The following is a 24,512-nucleotide window of genomic DNA, read 5'->3' on the forward strand; positions in this document are numbered from 1 at the left end:
AATAATCATATATAAAAATTACAATGAACTTTACAACCGCACTGCAAATATTTCTGCTCGCTTGCCACAGAACGAAATACCCTGTACCCAATATTTAGAAATCCAAATCCCCAATCATAAAGATGCAAACTATCTACTATATTATCAAAACTGTTCTAAGTTTTATGCAACTATTGTTCCCAGCCACCGCCAACAGACACACACACACATTGCACACACTCAGTCACACTTTTTAAACTTATAATTGCATGTATGTATTGTATATTTAAACTTTTTAAAGTGAGCAAGCATCATTGTTTGGTTTGTGTTTGTGTTTTACTAGTTTTAGTTATTTATAAAAACAGATGATAGAGAGAAAGAGCGAGAGAGTTGTATGCAATCTGAATTCATTTGATTTAGTTTTTAAGCATATTTTAATATAAGGCTCTACACCCAAAAAGTGTAACACGTTAAGTAAATAGAAAACATAAAAAAGTAACCAAAAAATATTAAACGACTTTTATTCAAATTTAGCTTTTGGCGCTTAATGGATTGTCACACAGCTCTGTTATATATCCGTGAGCAACTCTGCTCGCATACAACCCTGCTTACGATACAACCCTGGCAAAGGCTCGTGCTCGTTGCGAGCGCCTGTTTGATTTGTATTGTCGACTTTGCTTTGCTGGAAATTGTGTGTGTAATATGTAACAAAGGTATTTATTTTTAATAAATAAAATATTTATTTACAGCTCAGCTACATTTAACATATAACTGTGACTCAAGCTGACTGTGGAGATACGCTTATTGCGTTTTAGATTTTGGATTACGCTTTCAACGCCATTTTGGCTGCTATACCAAAGGGAATTTACCGTTTAGGCGCTGACCTTGCAAGTACTCAAATTGTTCATTTCGCATCAGCGAGGATTTAAATAACGTCAAAAAAAAAGCAGCTCCAATTGCAAAATGTCTGAATTAGATTGGGATGATCCAAACTACGTGGAGCAGCCAACAAAGTACTCGCAATCAACATATAACGAAAATAACAACGATGAATATTCTCGGGGTCGGCGCAGCGGCGGCAGATACGACAGCCACAATAAACGCGACAGAGAGCATCGCGAGAGTTACAGTAACAAGCGTCGCGATAATTATGAAAGAGATGGAAACAGCTCCGTGAAGAGCGCTGCCGAGCACGCTTTCAGCGAATCGCTAAAAATCTCCACGGATATGGTGGGTCGCGTCATTGGACGCGGTGGTTCGAATATAACGCGCATTCAGAATGATTTCACAGTGCGCATCAATGTAGATAAAGTCGATCTACTGGTCAAGGTGTCTGGTAATTTTCAACTAAATGTCAGCGATGCGGTGAATGAGATACGCAAGCAAATCAGCGGCATGGGAGCAGGAGGAGGAGGGGGCTACAGCCGTTCCAACGAAGGAGGATATGTCCAGTCTGATAAAGGCGGCGGCTATGGGCGTTCCCATGGTGGAGGCTACGGTCGCTTTGATGATGGTGGTGGCCACGGTCGTTCGGTCGAAGGAGTCGATAGCTATGGTCATTCCAACCATAATAGCAATGGCGGTGGACACTGCAATTATGAGTTTACAGCGCCGGCACCACGACCAGAAACTGCAGCCGATGGCGACTTGACGGGCACCATCGACTGGGAAGCCCTGAACAAGGCGTCAGTAAGTCGCAGCTAAACTATGACTAGCCATCAACTTCATGAATTCATACCATTGTTAACAGAAAATAGCTGAGGCCGCACGCTGGGCCAAATGTCCGAAATTGATAAAGGACTTCTACAAAGAGTTGCCGGAGGTGTCCAATCTGTCTGAGGCAGAGGTGGCACGTATACGCATGGAGAACAACAATATTAGTGTTTCGCATGTCTTTGAACCGAAGGAAGGCGAACCCCCATCGCCCATACCCAATCCTGTATGGACTTTCGAGCAATGCTTCGCCGAGTATCCCGATTTGCTGGGCGAAATACAGAAGCAGGGCTTTGCGCATCCATCGCCCATACAATCTCAAGCTTGGCCCATTCTGCTCAAGGGTCATGATATGATTGGCATCGCTCAAACGGGCACGGGCAAAACCCTCGCCTTTCTGTTGCCCGGCATGATTCACACCGAATACCAGAGCACGCCACGTGGCACACGCGGTGGCGCCAATGTCCTGGTTTTGGCGCCCACACGTGAGCTAGCGCTCCAGATCGAAATGGAGGTGAAGAAGTATTCCTTTCGCCAAATGAAAGCGTGAGTTCGGCATTTGTTTTTTTTGGTTCCTTTAATCCTTTGTAATCTTATCTTTATGTCCTTGAAAAACGTATTCACATTGTATTTGAATATGTCAGAAACAGGCATCTGCCCATAAAGTATCTATAGATTCGTAATCTGATCCAAAAGGCGAGTCGATAAAGAGCAGATTAGAGTCGCATGTGTAAGTCTGTCTATGGATCCGTATCCTTCAGCCGGACCATCTAAAAAAAACAATTCCCTTATGCAAATATCTCTCTACCTAGGGTCATATACCCTAGGATCTATCCGTGAAGTAGAGAGATATTTGCATAAAAGAATTGTTTTTTTTTTTAGATATCTTGAGCAACCTTTGTAGTTTCTTCTTATATTTGAAGTAAATCATTATAAACAAATAGACATTTAATAAGAACAATTTTGTTGTCTTGGAAGTATATTACTTAAATGCAGCCATTGCAATCTTCACTTTATTTCAAACACATAAATATCGGACATCTATATTATAAATCTACCTTCTTTGCTACCTTCATTCTTAACAGTGTTTGCATCTACGGCGGCGGCAATCGTAATATGCAAATTTCGGATGTGGAACGTGGCGCTGAGATTATTATCTGTACGCCGGGTCGTCTAAATGATTTAGTGCAGGCCGGCGTTGTCAATGTGTCGTCGATAACCTATCTGGTGCTGGATGAAGCCGATCGCATGCTGGACATGGGCTTTGAGCCGCAGATACGCAAAGTTCTGCTCGACATACGGCCGGACAGGCAGACCATAATGACATCGGCCACCTGGCCGCCGGGTGTGCGCCGCTTGGCACAAAGCTATATGCAGAATCCCATACAGGTGTGCGTCGGCTCACTGGATCTGGCCGCTACGCATTCCGTGAAGCAGGTGATTGAACTTCTGGAGGATGACAGGGATAAGTTCCATGTGCTTAAATCGTTTGTTAAGAACATGTCTAAGACGGACAAGATAATTGTGTTCTGTGGTCGCAAAGCTCGCGCCGATGATGTCTCCAGCGATTTATCCCTGGATGGTTTCGCTACACAATGCATTCATGGCAACCGGGATCAGAGCGATCGTGAACAGGCTATCGCCGATATTAAATCGGGTATAGTACGCATTTTAATTGCCACCGATGTGGCCTCACGTGGTCTGGACATTGAGGACATAACGTGAGTGTACCAGGTATATATCATATATAAATCCTAATCCTGCTGTCTGCTTTTAGCCATGTCATCAACTACGATTTCCCCCGTAACATTGAGGAGTATGTGCATCGTGTGGGTCGCACAGGCAGAGCTGGACGCCTTGGCACGTCCATTAGCTTTATTACACGCGACGACTGGGGCGTAGCCAAGGAGCTGATTACCATATTGGAAGAGGCTGCACAGGAAGTGCCTGAAGAGTTGCGTAACATGTCCAAACGTTTTGCGGCCATGAAACAACGCCGTGCAGCCGAAGGTGGCGCTGTTGGCGGACGCGGCGGCGGACGTGGTGGCGGAGGCGGCCGTCGTGATCGTTATTAAATCTGACAAAATTTGTATTATGCTCTACAGCAACAAGGATTATTGTTTTTTAAACAAATCAAGACAACGCATTGAAGCGCTCGAATTTATAGTTTATATATGTACTTAACCAGCATATGCAATCATTTCCTAGATTTACAGTGTATAAAACATACATTAAATAAAAAAAGGATAGGAAATGTATTATAGAAATGTATTTAATTTTCAACTCCTGCGTATTTTTGCAATAGTTCCTGTTTGCGCTTTCGCAGCAGCGCCTCCTGCACATCCTGTTGTGAGGGGACGGGCACATGGGCAGTGAAACGTGGCGCCAGCAGACCGAGCGGATCATTTTCCGCAGCACGTGTTTTGGCATCTTCGGCAGCTTCGCGTGCTGGCCCTGAGAGCGGATAGATTTCTTCATCATCCTCCTCCTCGTCAATAATGCGGCCATCGCGTGCCATTTTCTCGCGCCACTCCTGCACCGCCTTTTGCAGGGCGGCTCGCTCAATCTTCTCCTCCAGCGGTATCAGGACGCCGTCCTCGTCGTCGCGATAACCATAGTATTCGGCGTCAATATCTTTCATCAGTTCGGCGCGTGTTTTGCGCGGCGGAGGCGGTGGATCCTGTTCGAAGAGCTCACGCACACCGGGCAAATCTTTGGCGGCACCAAAGTACTTGTAGCCACGATTGCCCGGCACCTCACGGCCTTCGGCATCGAACATTTTGGGGCCATAGCGACGATAATGTGGACCGCCTAGCGCTGATATTTGATTCTCCCAGTGGCGCTTCTCGCGCAGCAGCTTGTTGATCTCATCGTTGAGGTCGCGTATGCGAAACTCGCCCAGGCCAGCTGCAAATTGGATGTTAGTACAGTGATTCTACATAGACAATTAACATCACTTGCCATTTTGAATTTGTGCTACTTTTTTGGATATTTCACGTATAATCTCCAGACGAAATTTCTCACATTTGGGCAGGCTGTGACATTCCGAAGCTAAGTAAGGACGTCGTTCCTTTTCACCCGATTCGACTTCTTTGGCGGCTCGCCAACGCGCCAACGTTGTCCTGCCGGCAGCAAAATAAGTACGAGTAAAATGCAGGTGATGTTTTTCTAATATACAGCATACTTACATTGCCTTTTCCGCATTTCTAGCCTGAAAGGAATCAGTTTTTATTGAAAATTATAATAATTTAATTAATTAAACGTTTGCTTACCATTTTTATTTATTGTTTATGTTCCAGATTGTGGTTGTTGGTCGATAAGTGATAGAATTATAACGTGAACTGCCATTCACCACGAATTACACGGTTTCTATTCGATTATTGACATCGATGATTGTACTGCTGTTAAATAACAGCTGGCTCTGTTTTGGACTTTGACTGTTCGCAGCTGTAAGGTTCAGTTCGTAGTTGAACGCCTGCTTGAAACAAGTTTTTATATCATTGTCTAACAGTTAAATACACTCGAAAAATATTAGGTACTGTTGTGTTAAGTGAGAATGCAAAATCTATAACAGAAAACAGTGCCAATTTGGCGGACAAAATATTTGTAGCGAACTAGATGAACGAACAATATTGTCATTCGTTCATTTGAGTCAGTAGCTCGATTAAACGTGTTCCGATACAACTCTACTGCTGTTTCGCCTACGCCATTTATTTGCAAGGAAAAAATAAATTAACAAAACAGAAGAATCATGCTGGCGCTTATCAACAGAATCCTGGACTGGTTTAAGAGCATCTTCTGGAAAGAGGAGATGGAACTGACCCTGGTCGGCCTGCAATTCTCAGGCAAAACGACATTCGTCAATGTTATTGCAGTGAGTATGCTTTTTTTTTTTTTTTTTTTTTTGCAAATTATTAGTGTGTGTGGGGCGGCGGCTGTTCTTTGCGGGCGGGGGTCAGCAGAGCAGTGTGCCGCAGGCTATGACAATGCAATAGCCAGAGTAAGAAACCAATAAACTAAATGCCTCGGGCTGAAGGAGGAGCGCGGGGCGCCAGGCGCAAATAGTGACAAATCGAGCGTTGTTGTTGTTTGGCTGTTTTCTATTGATTTGCCTTTGTTTCTAAAAACGTCACGTAGTTATCAACTTTTGTATTCATTGCTTTTTGTGCTGTTGATTTTCACAGAGTTAATAATTTACGCTATGTTAACTTCTTTTAGCACTTATATTTATTGTGTCTGGCGTTAATCAATACATGGCGTACACATATTTGCATTAATGACGACATTATCAGCTCCCAGCACATAGTCTGCCAAGCTCATAAACTCTATTTACTGATAAGCACCGATTCGGACTTAAAACCTGGCATCTAAGCTGTACACAAAATAAATAATATGCGGACGCCTTTGTTGTGAGTCATATGCATGCAGCGTTTTAGAATGTTTAAGTTAATTAAACTCCCACAGCCAATAGGTGAACTATTATAGTAATTGTACAGTGTAACCTCTAGAGACGAACCAGGTGTCCAGCTGTGTGCAGAAATTGTAGTTGTGTTAGGTACAAATTTTGTTCTAAACTTTATTTTTCTTAAAAAAATGCTTTTTCTTGCACACAAACTATTCCTGGAGCAGACAACAAATATGATATAATATATATAATACGGAATTTAGAAATGTTTTTAAGCATTGGGGCTATTAATTTATAATAAATTGAATAATTGTTCTGTAGACAAGTGTAAGAAATCTAAGAACCAGCGTTTAACCCCAAATCTGGGGTCATAGATATGAAAAACAAGTCTCAACAATCGAATCCTAAGACGAGGCAAGGGCTCCAACTCTGAACCGCACCATCAAACATTTTGGTTTGCCGCCTTGATGCGCATAAATTCTGTATTTTTGTGATAACTTATCTTTTAAGCCTTAGCAAGGGTATAATATTTACTTATACATATCTTTCTCACCCCCAGTCCGGTCAGTTCGCAGAGGATATGATACCCACAGTTGGTTTTAATATGCGCAAAATCACCAAAGGCAACGTGACCATCAAGGTGTGGGATATAGGGGGCCAGCCACGTTTTCGTTCCATGTGGGAGCGCTACTGTCGCGGCGTGAATGCAATTGTGTAAGAAACTCAGCTTTATCTAAGTTCTGTGTACACTCACATTACCCCCTTATCTTTTGTGTATTTTAGTTATATGGTGGATGCGGCTGATTTGGACAAATTGGAAGCGTCACGCAATGAGCTGCACTCGCTGCTAGACAAGCCGCAGCTAAATGGCATTCCAGTGCTCGTCCTGGGCAATAAACGTGATCTTCCAGGCGCTCTCGATGAGACCGGGCTCATTGAGCGAATGTGAGTGGTTGCTATATACCATATATACATTTATATATCTTTATATTTCTTGCTTTGCAGGAATCTGTCCAGCATACAGGATCGGGAGATTTGTTGTTATAGTATTTCGTGTAAGGAAAAGGACAACATCGACATAACGCTGCAGTGGTTAATTCAGCATTCGAAAAGCCAAAGTCGTTAGATTATAGCCTAACATTTACACGCACACACACACACACACAATACACACACATACACATATACACAAATTGATGCACTCTCTCGCATACACACTGAACAACTAACTTAATTTGCAGAATATTAATTTAAAGTAGACTGTTAATTGATGTATGAGAATGATTGAATGAGCAAAAGTTATTGCAATGGCTCGTTATGATTGTTGGCATGTGTGTTTGTATGATAAATTGTAGATCGTGTTCGAGTGTTGATGGTGCAGTGCATAGAATTCGCGTTAGGTGGGCGGGAGTTACTCGACGTTAGGACCAAAAATCTCGAATTGTAGTTCACAAATGACAAAGGACTAATGAAAAATAGCCAACGGATTCTGTATAAAACTGAATATAAAAACGCAAACATACACACACACCCACACACACACACACACATATATACCCTTGACTTATACAATCCCATTGTACACAGCGAGAAATCGCATAGTATTTTGCATAATGATGTGCTTTCACCTCATACAGCCGTTGAATTTGGTGTCTATCAATTTGTTGCTTGTATGAACAATAGTTAGGCTTATGTTTAGTGTTTTATTGGTGTGATTATAAACTATTAATTTTTTTATCATTTTATATATATATATAGAGATATACAAATACAAATTATGATTTACATATGTAATAAATATGCAAATATTTATATTTATAGTTTACATTTTTGCTTAGCGAAAATTTTTTAAAAATGAAATACGTTTGAAAATATATACATACAAAGTACATACTTGCAACAAAAATCAACTAATAGAATGTTTGCAAGCTTAAATGCCATTGCTAAAGAAACAAGTATAATTATCAAAAAATAATATTTAATAATAATTGATACCAGTGTAAGATACATGCATATACCTATTGTTCTGTTTCTGTATCAGCGAATTTTGTGAGCGTTAACTTTAAATGCAAGCGCCGGCACGCTTTATGTATGACATCTCTTTCACACACGCAAACACCCATGGTTAAATCATGCTTATGTACTATAATTTATATTTTAATAACCAATTCCAATTACTAACAACATTATCTAACTGACAAAGTACACGCCCAAAAAGCGAACAAACGCAAAACTAATAAAGACTATTATAAAAGAACAGCTAAAGCATAAAGAATCCTATTAAGACAATGATATTCGTATGTGAGATGCGCAGAAAATATTTCGAGAATAAATATGTATGTATGTGTTTTGAACTAAGCCCTAAAGTATGCAATCAAATGAAAAAAGTATGCTATAAGACGAGCAGATAAGATACTTTTGGTAACGATAAGTCAAAAGTGTTTCTATTGATCTTAATTCCTTTAAGGAAGCTCGATGATTTTGTGTGGGTAGGCAATCTTATGGCATTTTTAAAGATCACATGGAATGTTGTCATAAAATGGGTCTTCAAATTGTTTCAGCTATACACTTTGCAATATTTCTAATAAGGATACATGTTCATATGGCAAACATCTCAATTTGTCTACGGCTTAAAGTTCGGCAATAAGACATTATATGACATATATTAAAGTTCGCCCGAAAATTAGAATTGGGCGTTACTATTTCATTAGCTGCCTTGAATCGATATTGTTTATTTTTGATTCTTATATGATTATTCTGTTTTTAAAAATTTACAAAAATCTTAAGAAAATGTATTTCATTGATCAATTTTAAACTATTGTTATATTCGTTAATTATATAAAATGGAATGTGAAGAAATTCAAATGTTTGCAAACGCTTGAGAGTGTCTTAGTCGACTTTTAGCATTAGTTTGTGTTATATATCCATATATATGCGGAAAAAGGAACAGCATTTTCTGCTGTCAAAAGTCAGGATCTGCGCTTCAAGAAGTTGAGAATGAGGAATAAAAATGGAAATAAAACAGATATGATTATTTTCAATTTTGTTTCGTATAGGATAGCATACGTACCTTGACTGGGAGAAACTCTGTATAAAACTGTTTTTCCTCACTGACTGACTGACCGAGAGAATGATTAACTGACTGACTGACTGACTTCGTAATGTGATCACTGAGACAGGGTTGCGGAAAAATTCGATCTCATAGGGGAAAGCGGACAAAATGTTGAATGTTAGAGTACAACAACGCAGACAAATAGTTTGCGAACAGGACGTCATGGTGATAGGTGTCTGAGCGTCGGACTAGCAAGTAGCAGTTCGCTGGTTCGAATTCAGAAGATCTTTCATTTTTATATTTGCTCATTTACTATAGCTATAATAATGTGGCTATAATAATACATTTAAATTTGGCAAATAAATAGGCAAATGCTGTGTGTGAGTGAAGTTAACGCGAATTTGCGCATATTCTCAACATTATTCTTTCAACCCGTACGATGTGGGGTAATTTCTGTATATTTATCTTATTTAAAAAACACTTCAAAGTAATTTTTATTATTTGTATACATAAGTATAGGCATAAGTGCACATTATTATATATTTTCCATGCGCACTCGTGATGGTTCCAGTGTGATAAGAACACTGCACACTGCTCTCAGACCCATGAATCAACGACAAGTGACAACATATTTTGTTAGCCTAGGCCCTCAAAAGGGTCATCAGCTATTCCGAGCGTATGTTGAATATAATTTATAGCCGCATTTGAGGCGCTGCACAAGACTGGTAGTTGGCCACCCAGTTGTCGGAGCAAGTCAACAATTGATCGATGCCACAAATGCGAACGAATCTGAACGCATAAATACTCCTAACTGCTCGAAACCGAAGCCGAATCCCAACACAGACCGGAGCCCTTTGGCAGCAGCAACGAATAGCCTGGCTGGCTAATTAGGCATTCTGTGTGCAGAGGCCGTGTTCCAGGAATACGTGTCAAGTGCCTGGGCCCAAGTGCACTGACTGCGGCTACTTGAGGAGGAGCCAACTGCGACACGAGCCGTGTGACTCATAAGCAAATATTCTCATGCCTGGGCTGTTGGTTTCCTGCTTCCTTTTCGGCCGCAGCCGCGTGCACTGCGCAACAAGTTCGCTGCCTAAGTCTTTTGTTTTGGTTAACCCCCTACCCCCCTCCCGCCCTGCGCGTCCACCTCAAATAATTCAAATTGAGTTAATTACACTTTTAAATGCTGGAAATTAACATTGCGCCGATAAGCATCTCAGCTGCTGCTATGCCTTTTTGGTTCGCTTGCTGCTTGGCCGCAAGCCACAACAACATAAGTGGCCATAACTTGGCCAAATCCAGCAGCGACAACGGGTTGCTTGTGCTCGTGCTTGGACAAGCTCATAAATTTTCATAAACATAACAAAACATTACGCATACACGAAAGAAAAAACCTAACCAGAAACTAAATTTCAATTATGTTTTGTGGCTATAAAAAAACAAAACTAAAATTCTAGCTGTTTTATGCGATTTTTTGTGCGACTTGTGCTGATTATATAATGACATTAAAACATGCCAAAAAAAAAACAGGCAAAAATCAAATGTTGTTGGCAAGCAACATTTAAATATTTTTGCAGGCCAGCGATAAGCTGAACGGGAACGCGCTGATTTGTATGCGCCACAGACGCCGACGCCAGCCACCAACCCAGTCAGCCAAACAGCCAGTTAGCCAGTGAGCCAGTCAGCCGCGTGACTCCTTTGATATAAAGCCGTCAAAGCCAAAAGCTGGGCGGGGTGTTGACCATAAATATGCGCAGACCCAAACCATTATATATTAGTAATATATTAATTAGCCAATGTCAATACAATACATAAAGCTTATCACATATATCAGATATTATATCGGATATTATATCTAGCTGCCAGCTGTACTTTTGCCTTATAATGCCTAAATATATTTTAATTGCAAGCACTGTGGGTCCCCACAATGCTGGGCCCACCAGAAGTGTGTCTGTGCCCAACATGCTGTGCCACCTGAAAAGTTCCTGGAATTGCAGCACTAAAAAGAACCAAAATACAAAAAACAAAAAAAAAAAAAAAAAGGAAAGGCTGGCTAAAACAATAAGCCCAAACAACAATAACAACAACAAGAACAAGATCAGCAGCAGGCATAAAGTTCAAACCTTAACAAGATGAACAAAAGACCGAGCCCAGACTGGGACTTGGACTCAAGCTCGAACTTGGACTCGGGCTGGCTGGCTGACTGCCTGGCTGGCTGGCGTACTTGGCAGACTCGTGGGCAACAATTTTCATGTTTTTTGGGCTGTCAGTAGCAAATATCGCCAAAAACAACGACAAGTAAGAGTGCTCTAGTCGGGCGTGCTCGACAAGCAGATATCCTGCAGCCAGCTCCAAGCTGCAGCTATAAATAGTAAGCTTACAACACTGTGTCTATACCAAAGCGCAAGGCCTTATCTTCATAAATTGGTTGCCTTTTTCTGTTTTTTATTTTTTTTTTAATTTTCGAGGATCTCAAATATTGTAAGATTTTATATTAGCATTAATAAACACCCAGTTAAATGCATGACACATAACTCTTCGAATTATGTTTAAAAAAAAAACAAGTTTTAAAATCAATATTTTAAGATATTATAAAAATGGGAGAAGTTTTTGCGAAAAAGGAAGATAAGCCCGTTCTGCGAATGGAATATATATTTCAAAATCAAGTCATAGCTAGATGGACTCAGCCCGACTCAAATATATGTATATTTATATATATAAATACGGACGGACGGATAGACAGACGGACATGGCTAGATCAACTCGGCCATTGATGCTGATCAAGAATATATGTATATATTTTATGGGATCGAAGATACACCGCTTGTTACAAAAGTTTGCGCAAACACATCACACCCATTTTGGGAATATTGAGTGGGTTCAGGGTATAACAAGAGGATACGCTGACAACAACTTGGCCTGACAACCAGGCAAATGCAAATAAGTTTGTTTCACTGGCTTTTCTGCTGAATTGACCAAGTTAAGCTTAAGCAGCGCCCGCCTATGCTTGATTTCCACCTTCAGCTGCAAGTGTGTGCCTCACTCTCTCAATCTCTCTCTCTCTCTCTCTCTTTCTCTCTCGTTCTGGCTTTCTCACTCTGTTTCTTTGGCGCTGGAGAATCTTGGCCTCGTCTGCCTTTTGTGATTTATCGTCTTTTATCGGCTGCGCCATTTGCCTTAGCCGGCTGCAGCACTAGGCCATAGGTGAACCATAATTCACGCAGCAATTGCCAAAGCCAGGGCAGGAGCAGGGATCGTAGGAGGAGGAGGAGGAGTAGTCGCAGCTCAATCCCCATTGCTGCACTAATAAAGTGCTCAGGTGTGAGGCTGCGTCGGAGCATCTGCTGCCAACGCTTGCTTTAATTGATGACAACATCTTGGAATTTTCGTTGGTATTTTTGCGCTCAAGTTTGTCTTGTCGCCTTATTTCACACTCGCATTCCCAGCAGCAGCAGGAGCGACAGCAGCAGCAGCAGCGAGAGCAGCCAGACCAAGGGCAGCCAGCTGGACCGGGCAGCCAATAAGATCTCTCTGCCTCTCTCTCCCTCTCTCTTTCTCTGGCTGAGATCTGTTAAATAATGAAACATTTGCACGATACTGGAATCGTATCTGGCGCTGGCGAAGTAGCCATTGCCACAACAATCCACATCCACACAATCCGCCATAGCCCAGCCAACTGGGCTGCTGCTGCTGGTGATCTTGGTGGTGGTGGTGGTGGTGGTGCAACATATCGTACAAGATTTCCGGGAATTGAAAACTGCTAAAAATCGTGTTTGATTTTATACGTTTCGCTGTTTCTCTCCTGGCCTGGAGTTCGCCTCTGTTGCATGCAACAGCAGTAGAAACTGTGGCTGTGGTAGCTGCGGTTGCGACTGCGACTGCGACTGTGGCAGATACCTGTAGCATCTACGATATGCGTCGTGGTTCAACATGCAATCGCAACAAACGAAAGCAGCTTGTTAACTAATTAAAACCGAAATATATGCAAATCAAAGGACGCTGATACGAGGAAATCCAACACAAAAACCAAACAACCAGCTAGCCAGCCAGTAAGCCAGCCAGTTAGTCAGCCATCCAGTTAGTTAATCAGCCAGGCAGCTCGTAGCCAAAATGTTTTTGGCTACCGTTTGGCTGTTGTCCTACTCCTGGTCGCAGGCAATTAAGTGGAGAGCAGCTGCCAACTGCCATAATGCTGACAATACAACTAAATAGCACAAAGCGCATTGTCCAAAAATTAATTGCAACATTTTGGTGGTCTTCACCCACAGTGCGCATTGACGAGTCGCCACCAGAACCGGACTCGAATATGCAATCAATTCAAATGGATTTCATTCGAAGCAGCAGCGATTTACGACAATGCCCACAGAGCCCAGGCCCAGGCCCAGGCCCAGGCCCAGGTCCAAGTCCAGACGCAGGCAGCCTTTTAGAGCGCTTTTTTTGGGTTCATTGTCGAGCTACGTGCAGCATCCCCAAGGGCTTTTAGGGTCCAAGCGGTGCGGGCGGGCTGACCATCGTCTTCGTAGTCGTCGGCTTGGTCCAGCGTCTTGGTCGCCAAAAGGTGCGGGACATATGTAAAACAAGCCTTGAACAACCGCAGCGTCAGTCTGGCCAGGCAGCCAGCCAGCCAGCCAGCCAGCCAGCCAGGCAGTCGGGCAAAAAGGATTCGGAAGTGAAATTTATTTTGCATATCGCCGCCTGACAATGCCCCCAGTTGCATTGTCTCAACGGCCAAAGGCAAGTGCTCCTGGGAAACTTTTGCGCATCGCATTTATCAAGCTGCAGTCAATTTGGCCAGCGAGCTGCGGATTGTCGATTGTCACTGGGAAATTATCCAATTTTGTGCCTTCGGCATTCAATTGCGCCTGTCAATTTACAAGCCAGATTCGCGGACCCCGGACGAGTAGCTGTCAGCGTGATGAACGGGCCGAGCTGTGTGGTCGGCTCTGCCTTGGGTTAGGAGGAGTGGAGGGGCATGCTGGTGGCAATAGGGAGTGTGTTTTGGGCCAGTGGCTTGTGTTTTGCCATATAAAATCATAATCGCTGATCAGCCGCATTGCCTTAACCCTTAGTCCAGAACACCTTAACCCTTACCCCGACATGCCCGACAATTGCTTCCGGAGATGCGTGCCAAGTCATGCAATACCACGGTTAATATGCCCTCTGCAAAGGGTATTCTATACTTCTCCATGGTATTTGTACTACATATAAAAAAGACGTCAGCGAACCCACAAAGAATATATATATATATATATGCCTGATCCGCCGATATGTCCGTCTGATTTTCAATGCAATATATTCGCACAGCTTTTAATCTCTTCTCATGAATCTTTCTAAAGGTACGTCTTTTTGATGCAGGCTTAACCTAGGTCTATATCGGTGGGATCGTATAGCTGCCTCAGGAAAGATGTGTCGAAATGTGAGTTCTATTCTGAAAATCCATTATGCTTTTCATGATATCTTGAACAATTAACAATTAACGACTTTAATTCTGCGCCTCATATATGAGCTAAATCTTAACCAAACATCGGACAACCATATCATCTAGCTGCCACAGGAACTATGACTTCAAATGAGACTTTTTGTATGACTAATGATTTCTGTTTGTTTTTCAAGATATCTTAACCACGTTCAGCCCTTACAAGCTATGCTATGCTCGAAACTTATAAACAAAATCTTAGCCACAACAGACAAATATAACATAAGGCAACAATGGGAACAATCAACGAAATTCACAAGGCATGCCTGCGAGGGTATTAAGTCGTCGTCAGTCCGGAGCACAACAGTTTTTAATCGTTTGTTTTTTTCGGTATTTTTTGTTGCATTCTTTATTAATTGCATCAAGATCAACTGCAGCAGTGAGCGCCGCCAGCGCCAAACTTGTGAAAATATGATAAAAAAACAAGACGAAAAAAAATTTCGCTAATGAGTATTTACCTTTCGCACAGGCATGGCTGTGGCAGGGGGCGGGGGTTCGGGGTACGGGGTAGGGTGTACGGCTACGGGGCGTATGCTTAATGCTAGATTAATATCGCAAAATTTCATGTGCGCTGAACTTAACGGCTGATCGCTCATAAAATTAATCAAGCTGCTTTAGGCTACTTTAAACGTTGCCAACATTTTACATTTATTTTGTTATTTTCTGGTTTGTGTTTTTTTTGGTTCGCCTGCCTGTTATTATTTTCACATACTTTGGTGGGATTTCCTTTCCTTAACAAATTGCTTTTGTTATCGATGCAAGCGGGCAAGTTGAATGCACTCAGCATATATCCATATCCATATAGTTAGCTGCGACGGGTCTCACGTACAGGCGAACGGGCGATCGATCGACTTATCCCGATCCCCGTCAGGTCTGTGGCCCTGTGCATGACGTGCCATTTGTTACATTATAAAATATAATAAATTTGTGCGTGTGTGTTTGTGTGTGTGTTGGCTTGGATTTGCCCATAAATATCCTAGAAGACGCCTGATGGACTCGTCGATTGTCGCTTGTGTGTGGGGCCAGCATTTGCATAAGTTCATCGGCGAAAAATGTCAATTTTAATTGAATTTCTATTGTACACGAACCGATCTTGACGAGCAATTCGATTTATGTCTGCCTGTTCGTCTGTTCGTCTGTCCGTCTCCCCGTCTGTCCGTCTGCCCCTTAATGGTAATAAACATGTCAGCCGCAAAGCGAACCAACTAATTTGAGCGCTAGTTTAAAATGCTGCTGGTTGCTGCTGGCCATCGGCAAACGGGAAAACCTGCTTTTGGGCCAACACAGATCTTGTCATGGGATGCTGCTGCTGCTGCACCTCAGCCGGCAACGCGTTGCACCAATCCCAGGCGCTAGCTTAATGCCATAATTTATGCGCAACAACTCGCTTTTGAGTTGGCTCCGCCTTTTGGCCAATCAGCGGCGAGTTTTCAGCTTGTCTATTCGCTTGCCCCCCTCCCCATCGTCCGTGCACTGTATCGGCATCTGTTTACCTGCACTTGCCACAACAGATTGCGAGTCCTGTCTGGTTAATGGTGTGAAAACACCTTTCAATACCCTTACAACAGGCACACTCACGCTTATCAGTCCGTTTCGGGTCAAGAATTAAAGAATTTTTAATACTAGGATAGGGCTTGGTAAAGACTACATTAAAAATCTTAATTGTATGCTCTAATTGTATTGCAATATATGTTTTCATTGAATTTAGCAAAATAATATTACTTGTTGACAGCCGTTCGGGATTCAGATAGATCTGATAGTTGGATATCTTATGGGAAAATTCCTTATGGATCCAACATTTTCACGGGCCAAATATATTAACTTTCTTTTTGTATAAACTTTTCAAAAGTATAATGAACCAACTTAAAATACGTTTTAAAAAAGCGTCATAAACAGAACTCGACACCAGCAATAGATTTAAAATGAATGCACATATTATCGGGGAATACATTTTTTTTTTTATTTTTAATCAATTTTTGCGCTAAATAAATCAGGATCTCAAACAATGACCAAAATGGTATTAAAAATCAAAATCGCGTAAGTTATTAAAAGGCTTTGAGAGCGTAAGGAACAGAATCAGTTTGTTTTATTGATGTGGCAGATGTAGAAGTCAATATTTTTTTTCTTCTTGGCATAGTTTTTGACAGTCAAATAAACCAACTCAGAAACTTTTTTAATTTGATGCTAGAAATCAAAAAGAATTTTGTAGATTAATATCGAACTTATTTGTTAACGCAGAGGCTCGACCCTTGGGTAAAATATAGAAAAACGAGAAAGTAAGGATATCTTCAGTACGAAGATTTAATACCTTTGGCGACAGAATTTTGTTCCATTCTAGTACCTACCTTTCGACCTATGGCAGCTATATGATACAGTAGTCCGATCCGGCCGGTTTCGACATGTGTACTGTCTGCAAAGAAAAGCCGACGTATGTAAAGTGTTCAGACGATAGCTTCAAGACTGAGAAACAAGTTCGCAAGGAAACAGACAGACGGACGGATCGACGGGCGCACATGGCTATATCAACTCTGATGTTGATGCTGATTTAGGATATATATACTTTATGGGGTGCGAGATGTCTCCTTCTGTGCGTTACACATTTCATTACATATTTAAAAAAACTACTACTACAATTTTAAGAAATTATGCATCAATATTTAGGTGCAAAATCATTTACGATTGTAACCCATAATCAAAATGGGATCATTTGACATGTTGGGAGTTTAAAACTTAGAACGTAGAGCATTGGGAGGGTTACAGGCCCAGGATGTTGTCGCTTTTGACATTAGTTTTGAGTATAAAATAACCCACCTCCGAGCTTATTAAATGAGGACTCCCAATTTATCAAATTTTTGTTGTCCAAAAAATACAGCAGAACGCTTGGAAAAATCTAAAATTGTTCAACAGAAGAGTAAATCATATTTAAATATTAAAAAAAATAGAGTTAAGGGCCCAACTGGTATTATTTATTCGAATCGGTTTCCGCCCAATAAAATGGCATACATTTTATATAAATTTTTTTTTTATTATTATTACTATCCTTATTTAAAATCTGCCCGCTTTTTGTTATTTAAACTATTTTCAATAAAATTCAGTACAAATTTGTATTTTTTCTCTTATTTTATTACTTGTTATATATGTCTATTTTAATGAATCTTACAAGACACACAATTAAATTCTCTTAACATACTTTTTTTTGATAATTTTACTCCTAACGTTTATGTACTAAAAAATGTCTTAAATTAAAGATATTTGAAAATTGGTATGCAAACTATTTGAAATTGAAATATTATTATATTAAATATTATATTGAATATTATACAAAAATATAATATAATGTAATAGGGTTGTTAGAACCAATTTATCTCAGAGCAATTTAATTATGTTTTGAATTTTTTAATATTTTCTTTTATGTCCTTAAAAATTTCTTAACTTAAAGAATATCGAAATTCTGTAAATAAAAAATAAAAATATTTTTACATATTATTAAAGATTGCAAGACTTTTAAATTCTCTAAACAATTTGAGATGCTTAATTTGCTGAAATTTAAAGTGAGTGTTTAGTGAGTGTATAGGAAAGTCGTGTCAGTTATGATAGCTTTCCCTTTTGTTATTTTATCTTAGCTGCAACTTCTTGTATTTGTTATTGTTGTTGCTTTTTCTGTTATTTGGTGGCACGCTGCGGAAACATGAATTACAAATTTCAGTTCCAATTTGGCTCGCACGGAATTGCACCTGCCCGGGCTGGCCCGAGTGTTACCCCTGCGGCCGTTACGCAAGCGATGCTGATGAAGCAATAAAAATGCAGCGCGTGCCACAAGCGGCCAAGAAGCCGCCAAAAAAGGTGCAAGGTGCATCCAAATGCAGCGCATCCATACCACGTACCACACACACACACACACACACACACACACACACACACACACACACATAGAGAAACAAACACACAAATATAATTAAATATCCGTTGCCAATGAACCCCGTCGACAAGGAAACTCGCTTGGGAATGTTGACTGTGTCCCGATTTGATCCTAAGCCCTGCTGCGCCTAGCGGATTAATGAATTTCTCGTTATGCGCTTGACTGACAGCTAAAACCGCAACAGTTTCTGGCCGAGCGGGAGGGAGGGTGAGCGAGCGGGCATTATGTAGAGCAATGGGATTCCGGAATTGTGGCTCGCTTTGATTTGTACAGCGATTTAACGCCTGATTGGCTAATGGGCTGAGCGGCTTTCAAGTGGTTGCAATTGCCAGTTGCAATTGTTGGTTTCTTATTTGTCAATTGCCAATTGATCTTTTGGGCAATTGATCCGCTTTGCGCTTGCGGTTTGCGTGCGAAATATCCACAAAAAAAAAAATGAAATGAGAAACCAAGAAACGAAAAACGAGAGTACCTGACTGGGAGATACTCTAAACTGTTTTTGCCTTTTGTCCTACAGCTTGTGTGAAAAATGCTTTCTTGATTAACTTTGATGCTTATACTTATTTCGATATTTATGAAATATTAAAAAATCGAAATAAAATCAAAATCGATATTTATCGATATTTAATAAAATCAATCGTGGTATTTCTTAGCTATTTCCTAGCTTCTGTTGGCAGTCAGTGAGTTTGTCTGGCTAAGAGTAGATGGAGTCGGGCTTGCCTCCTTCTGCCTGTTACATAAATTAGCACAAAAACAATATACCCCATTTACAATATTTACAAAACACTTTTAAAAGCGCGCACATTCAATTTAATTAATTTCCAGTTGCCGATTGGCATCTAAATGTTGTATTAATTGTTAAACATTATGCGCCAAGTGACCACAAGATATGAGCTCTGTTCCAATCACAGCCACCACCCCCCCCCCCCCCCCTCCCATTCTCCTTCTCCACGCTCTTAACTGCTTGCCGCAGATAGCTGCGTGCTGTTACAAGGTGGGGCCGCATAAATCTGCTGCCTTAATTGCAGCTTACAGCTTAGCCTGGCTTAGAGCTGGAGCTTGCCGCATTCCCGAAATTGATTTCGTATACGTTTATATGAGTTTACGAGGCGCCGTAAAAAATCGCATCAAATCGAATCAAATGCAGGCAAATCCTGGCTAGAGCCAACGCACGTGTAAATAAATTGCTAACGGGCAACAAAAAAAAAACCGGTCAACCCTTTGACCGTCAACCGTTGTCCTTTATCGCAGCTGCCCAAAGGGTTCGGACCCCTTCTCCATATTTGTGCACTAATCCCGGTCAATAAAACACAATTTTTGCCACTTGATGGCCGATGCTGGGTATATGCAGCCAGTGGAAAAGCAAAATAAAGCTTAGCTACATTTACTTTTCAATTGCGTTACGGCGTTGTCTTGAGTGTGTTAGAGGGGATGGGGGCGGGCGGCTTGGGGCATATCGGCACAGTGTAGCTAAATAAATAAGAATTGTGCCAGTTGAACTGTGCGACAACAACGACGGACGTCAAGTTTTATGTTTGTTTATCGCCAAACGGAAAGCTGGACACTCGCAGCTGGATAGCTTGGACAGCCGGATAGCGAAGCAAAAGGGACAGAAGGCCGGCCACACACTCAAGCACCACCCACATGGCTAGTGGATCTGTTGTGGGCTGCAGTGTTGCCAATTTAGATATTTTATGGCTGTTCTAAGAGTTCGTCAGCTGCCTGCAATTCTGGTTGTTTTTAAACTCATTTAGTTATTTTTAAGTTTTTTCCTTAGGTTTTATTTTAGCCTTTATTTGCTTCACAAGTAATAGCATGCCCTTTTAATGCCTATCGATATCGAAATTTTACGCTTTTGTCATCTTTAGCACTTTTTGTTGCCTATCGATATCGAAATTTTAGGCTTTTGTCAACACTATTCTAATGTATACATATTCTTTTTGAATTAATTGTGGCGTGTGTTGATTTAATCTGTGAAATATGAAGAAGCTTCGCAATGATTGGGTCGGTAAAACCAATCTTCTAACATAAAAGCCAAATTATTGGTGGTGGTTATCTGGATGTGTTAGGCAAACAATTAAGTTTGCGTTTCCAACTGTTTCAAGTGACCTTCCTTTCCTCTTTAGGTTAAGAAACAAAGGAATAATAAAAGAAGCCAGCCGTTTACCCTTTTGTGACTCAACATATAACACAGACGACACTTGCCAATACATTTCAGTTATTTATAGCTATTTTTAACACTGGTCTCAGCTTGAGTTGGCAACACTGGTGGCTTGCTTCACAATTTGCCTCTGGATTTATGCGTTTGCCATTGGCTATTTATTTTCTTCAGCTATTTTCTTGATTTGGCAATTTTCTGTGCATTCAGCCATGTAATTGAGTTGGCAATTTTTGAGAATTACGCAGCAAATGTGGTATTTTCTAGAGGCCCATCAAACTGGTTGGAGCTGAGTTAGAATTCTGACTCTGGTGCAGGCAGATGCATATCGCGTGAGAGACAGAACGCATGCAGAGAGCCTAAGCAAAGGTTTTTTTTGTTTTGTTGCTTTTATGGCTCATAACTGCTCTAATTAAGGCCATTGTCAAGAATGGGCCGCGGCAACAGCAACTTGCAACTAGCAACTAGCAACTGGCAAGTTGCATTGGCAGATTTTTGCTGTTGCATGTCGCCAGGGCTCAGTCGCCCATTTAATTGTCATGTTGTGCATTGAGAATGACAGCATTTTGGGCGCTCAAATGCGGCAGTCGCACGTGAGGCGACAATTATGCACATATACACACACTCACAGGCACACACACGGAGCATAAAAGCCTGGCAACATTCAGCGCCAGCAACATTTGCTGCTGGCAACATGTTGCCGCTGCTCTACGCATATTGTAAATGAGTTTGGGCCCAAAGCTGACACAAAGTGGCATAATTACATGTTCCGATGACAAGACCTGCTAGGTTTGTTCACGCGCTCGTCTGGGGTTAAGGAAGCAGAGGAAGGAGGGGCTAAGGCACAGGAATGCTGCACGAATGACCAAAAACCAACTGGGCAGGCAATTGCATTTTTGGTTACATTTCGCTCACGTTTCGGCTGCAATTAAAAACGAACTGAAAAATGAAAGAGCCAGAGAGACCCAGGGCCAGGAGTTACAAACAGCCTAGCGGAGGCGCAAAAGGCCGCGTTTAGCCAACTATGAAGATTTAGATAAGCGCCTCATTTTGCTGGCCGCTGGCCCAGGCCAGGCCAGGCCCGGCCCGCTTGGCACCAGCTCCGACTCCGGCTACGGCTCGGCCCTGGTCAGTTTTGGGTTCAGTTCTGCCTGTGTACACGTTTTCCATTTCATTTCGTGTATGCTGTGTGTGTGTGTGTGTGTGTGCCCCTGTCAGGCGAGCGGAGCGTGTATTGGCTTTGGGTTACCATTTGGTCTAAATTGTCGCGCGGACCTTGAGTGTCCTACACTTGCATTTAAATTACAGCAGACATTTTTTATGTTTTCTTCTTTATTCTTCTTGTTACGAGGGTGTAAAATGTATGCCCTCCAAAAATTTATTTGTCATAATGTAATTTTAAATGTTGCCTTTCGCATTTGCTAATGACTTTTTAGCGTCGGCATATTACATTTAAATTGTACACAACAACATTTGCTGCAGATGGAGAGGTGGGAGGCGCATTTTGTACAAATTGTATGCCACCCAATCAAATACAAATCGGCACCCACCACGACAGACCACGCAAACGGCGTTGATCCACAGTGGGCCAGTCGTGGTCGTTGGCAATCATCGCCGGGCTGTAATGATTGCAAACACAATCTGGCCATGTTGATCTCTGTGGCTCGAAAGACTGGAGTCCAAGGCACACAGTCGTTCAGGCGCGCGCACGCCGCAAAAGTTTTCCGCAGAATTTCCCTCAGTTTTCTATTGCCCGCCGCTGTGGTCATGACTTGGGCGACTGCATAGAATTTCAACAATAATCGCAGCGAGCGGCTAACAAACCAGCAAACAAGGCGAAAACAACACACAGACAACGCCAACAACAACAGGAACAACAACAAAGCAGCTGGTATCATCATAATCATAATGCGCATAAGCCGCATGGCAAGGCTAAGGGCGGGCTAAGGGGCGTGACAAGGTATGAGCGGGGGGCAGCGGGCAGAGGTGCAGCGGGAATTCATTCCAACGAATTCGCAATTCTGCGAAATCAAATTGCACAAATATTTCTCTTATGCAATGCAACAGCAGAGAGGCGCATTGGGGGCGCGGTAGTGTGTCGATCCCCCGAGCTGCCATTGCCAGATGGGGCACCCAACTAAGTAACTAAGCGAAGCTGAAGCTCCAGAGCGCACTCGCGCAGCCAGTCGAGGTTGCCCCGCTGCCATTGTGGTGGCCATTGTTAGACATAGACACACAGACACCACAGATGGGTCGCCCAAAGCTTGTTCAGGTTTACACGATGCCAGCAAGCGAGAACAAACTTTTTTATATGTAAAATATTGAGATCTCAATAATTAATTAGTTCACTAATCACATTTATGAGTTTTTTAGAAATTGATAAATAAAAAACAATAAAAAGTTAATTCGCCCCCGGGTGGACTCGAACCACCAACCTTTCGGTTAACAGCCGAACGCGCTAACCGATTGCGCCACGGAGGCAGTTAATAATCAGTTGGCAAATTATAAACATTACACAAATACTAAATATAAAAGCTTAAAGAATAAAGAATTACAAATTCTTTTTGATATTTACTAAATATTTCCCTTATCTGTTTCTTATCGTAAGGAAAGCTAACAGCAATATTTAACGTTTTTAGTCTTATCTGTAAGAAAATAATTTATATACAAAGTAACTAAACGTACTTTCACTGAAATGTTTTGATTAATGCAATTCTTAGCGGTATGCAATATTTAACTATATAAATTATGCACACAATATAATAATGATCGCTACCAAACTCGATACCATGTATTCATACAGATCTTTATTTATCGCAAGCCCACTGCGTGTACAAATATATATATATTATATAAATAAATAAACCAAAACTTAGCCTTTTGTGTGTGATAGTAATTATATATTTATACAAAAAAAAAATAAATAGATTTTTAAAATTTCGATCCTGCCAGGAGTCGAACCTGGAATCTTCTGATCCGTAGTCAGACGCGTTATCCATTGCGCCACAGGACCGCTTATCCATATCGCCTTTTATTGCTGTGCATGTATTATTATAAGCAAATTGATAGTTCTATAAATAGACTTAAATGCTTATGTGTTTATGATAATTTTTTTTTGTGTCTTGCGTGCTAACGAACTTATTTACATATAATTTTCATATCTTATTGAGTTAAGAAAACTTTGAATTAATATCATATTCCGGTTCACACTCAGTTTTCTTTACGTCGTTGTTTCGAGCTAACTGTTCTCAATTTTCTGTAGCATGTGTCGTGTATGATAGGTGTTCTCAGTTTTGTTAAACTTGTTCTTTACGATAAGTGTTTGTAGCTTTCAAACTGCAAACTGCAAACTGTTCTCACTTGTTTGTATCCTATTAGTTTATGCAAACTAATGTCAGTTTTGCTAATTTTGTTCTTTATGAGCAATGTAATATAGTTAGTTTTCCTTAATATATACTGTTCACAGTTATCTTCATCAATTGTTAATGCTAATTGTTTTCAGTTGTAGATATGATGCTTATGCCAATGGTGCTCAGTTTCTAAAGCTTCTTCTTTACAAAAAAGTGTCAGTTTTCGTATCACAGTCGTTTACATTGATTGTTCTCAGTTTTCTGTACATTATTACTTAATGCTTACTGTTCTCTATTTTTTTAAAATATTGCATAGTACTTAATATCGACAATATGATTTTTACTTCTTGTATAATTTTCTAAAAACTAACATAAAGTAAAATTAACTCATATTATGTAAAATGTTTCCATTTACTTACATTTTTTCATAAATTGAAATGATTTTTCGATGCTTGTTTTATTT

At 41.0% G+C, this 24,512-nt stretch overlaps 3 protein-coding genes and 2 non-coding genes across 5 annotated transcripts; 2 read left to right on the top strand and 3 right to left on the bottom strand.

Annotated features, from left to right (window-relative positions):
* Window positions 1-592: 592 nt before the first annotated feature.
* LOC135438259 (probable ATP-dependent RNA helicase DDX43) lies at window positions 593-3,950 on the top strand. Its single transcript, XM_064696508.1, has 5 exons — window positions 593-670; window positions 729-1,668; window positions 1,730-2,238; window positions 2,778-3,413; window positions 3,470-3,950. Exons 2-5 carry the CDS (start codon window positions 943-945, stop codon window positions 3,765-3,767), a joined length of 2,169 nt encoding a protein of 722 aa, XP_064552578.1. The 5' UTR covers window positions 593-670; window positions 729-942; the 3' UTR covers window positions 3,768-3,950.
* Window positions 3,947-5,206, bottom strand: LOC135438260 (pre-mRNA-splicing factor ISY1 homolog). The gene is made up of 4 exons (XM_064696509.1): window positions 4,965-5,206; window positions 4,881-4,903; window positions 4,654-4,814; window positions 3,947-4,599 (listed from the first exon to the last, which is right to left on the bottom strand). Exons 1-4 carry the CDS (start codon window positions 4,965-4,967, stop codon window positions 3,965-3,967), a joined length of 822 nt encoding a protein of 273 aa, XP_064552579.1. The 5' UTR covers window positions 4,968-5,206; the 3' UTR covers window positions 3,947-3,964.
* Window positions 5,207-5,268: 62 nt separating this feature from the next.
* On the top strand, window positions 5,269-8,354 carry Arl8 (ADP-ribosylation factor-like protein 8). Its single transcript, XM_064696510.1, has 4 exons — window positions 5,269-5,566; window positions 6,657-6,811; window positions 6,881-7,042; window positions 7,103-8,354. Exons 1-4 carry the CDS (start codon window positions 5,444-5,446, stop codon window positions 7,221-7,223), a joined length of 561 nt encoding a protein of 186 aa, XP_064552580.1. The 5' UTR covers window positions 5,269-5,443; the 3' UTR covers window positions 7,224-8,354.
* Window positions 8,355-23,106: 14,752 nt separating this feature from the next.
* On the bottom strand, window positions 23,107-23,180 carry TRNAN-GUU (transfer RNA asparagine (anticodon GUU)). Its single transcript has one exon. It is a non-coding gene; the product is annotated as a tRNA-Asn (tRNA).
* A 459-nt stretch (window positions 23,181-23,639) lies between these two features.
* On the bottom strand, window positions 23,640-23,712 carry TRNAR-ACG (transfer RNA arginine (anticodon ACG)). Its single transcript has one exon. It is a non-coding gene; the product is annotated as a tRNA-Arg (tRNA).
* Window positions 23,713-24,512: the final 800 nt, after the last annotated feature.

Source organism: Drosophila montana, unplaced genomic scaffold, assembly GCF_035044405.1.
Source record: "Drosophila montana isolate Dmon_TW-CO22-7 unplaced genomic scaffold, ASM3504440v1 contig_3848_1, whole genome shotgun sequence".
NCBI lineage: Eukaryota > Metazoa > Arthropoda > Insecta > Diptera > Drosophilidae > Drosophila > Drosophila montana.

Bases quoted from the DNA above. Each gene is read 5' to 3' on its own strand.
- LOC135438259 (XM_064696508.1), top strand. From the start codon at position 943: ATGTCTGAATTAGATTGGGATGATCCAAACTACGTGGAGCAGCCAACA. The intron at 2,239-2,777 runs GTGAGTTCGGCA...CATTCTTAACAG, and splicing joins TCCTTTCGCCAAATGAAAGC to TGTTTGCATCTACGGCGGCG. The intron at 3,414-3,469 runs GTGAGTGTACCA...GTCTGCTTTTAG, and splicing joins CTGGACATTGAGGACATAAC to CCATGTCATCAACTACGATT.
- LOC135438260 (XM_064696509.1), bottom strand. The intron at 4,815-4,880 runs GTAAGTATGCTG...TGCTGCCGGCAG, and splicing joins AGAAATGCGGAAAAGGCAAT to GACAACGTTGGCGCGTTGGC. The intron at 4,600-4,653 runs GCAAGTGATGTT...TCCAATTTGCAG, and splicing joins AGTAGCACAAATTCAAAATG to CTGGCCTGGGCGAGTTTCGC.
- Arl8 (XM_064696510.1), top strand. From the start codon at position 5,444: ATGCTGGCGCTTATCAACAGAATCCTGGACTGGTTTAAGAGCATCTTC. The intron at 5,567-6,656 runs GTGAGTATGCTT...TCTCACCCCCAG, and splicing joins CATTCGTCAATGTTATTGCA to TCCGGTCAGTTCGCAGAGGA. The intron at 6,812-6,880 runs GTAAGAAACTCA...TGTGTATTTTAG, and splicing joins CGCGGCGTGAATGCAATTGT to TTATATGGTGGATGCGGCTG.